Genomic DNA, 232 nt, shown 5'->3' on the forward strand with positions numbered 1-232 from the left:
TCCCCAGCGCCCACCCCCGCCGCTCACCCTCGCACTTCTGTTCCATGAACTCCAGGATGGGGATGGACCAGGCGGGCCCCCGCAGGAACCCGGCGATGGTGTCCACCACCCACCCCACGTCGCCCTCCTCCTCCTCTGCCGCCATCGCCGGGGCCGCCGGGGGAGGGACGAGGGACGGCGAACGGCGCGGACGCGGCGGCGGCCGGAGCGCCCGCCCGTCGCTGTAGCAACA

The 232-nt window shown here is 75.0% G+C and overlaps 1 protein-coding gene across 1 annotated transcript in view; it reads right to left on the reverse strand.

Moving 5' to 3' along the window:
- CFAP36 (cilia and flagella associated protein 36) overlaps window positions 1-172 on the reverse strand; it is a 19366-nt gene extending 19194 nt beyond the window's left edge. The window contains exon 1 of the mRNA XM_010574860.1: window positions 28-172. Within this exon, the coding sequence (XP_010573162.1) occupies window positions 28-145 (118 nt within the window). The 5' untranslated portion in view covers window positions 146-172. The remainder of the gene's footprint in view (window positions 1-27) is intronic.
- Between the last annotated feature and the right edge of the window lie 60 nt (window positions 173-232).

Source organism: Haliaeetus leucocephalus, unplaced genomic scaffold (genome assembly GCF_000737465.1).
Source record: "Haliaeetus leucocephalus isolate CR32 unplaced genomic scaffold, Haliaeetus_leucocephalus-4.0 Scaffold450, whole genome shotgun sequence".
Classification (NCBI taxonomy): Eukaryota; Metazoa; Chordata; class Aves; order Accipitriformes; family Accipitridae; genus Haliaeetus; species Haliaeetus leucocephalus.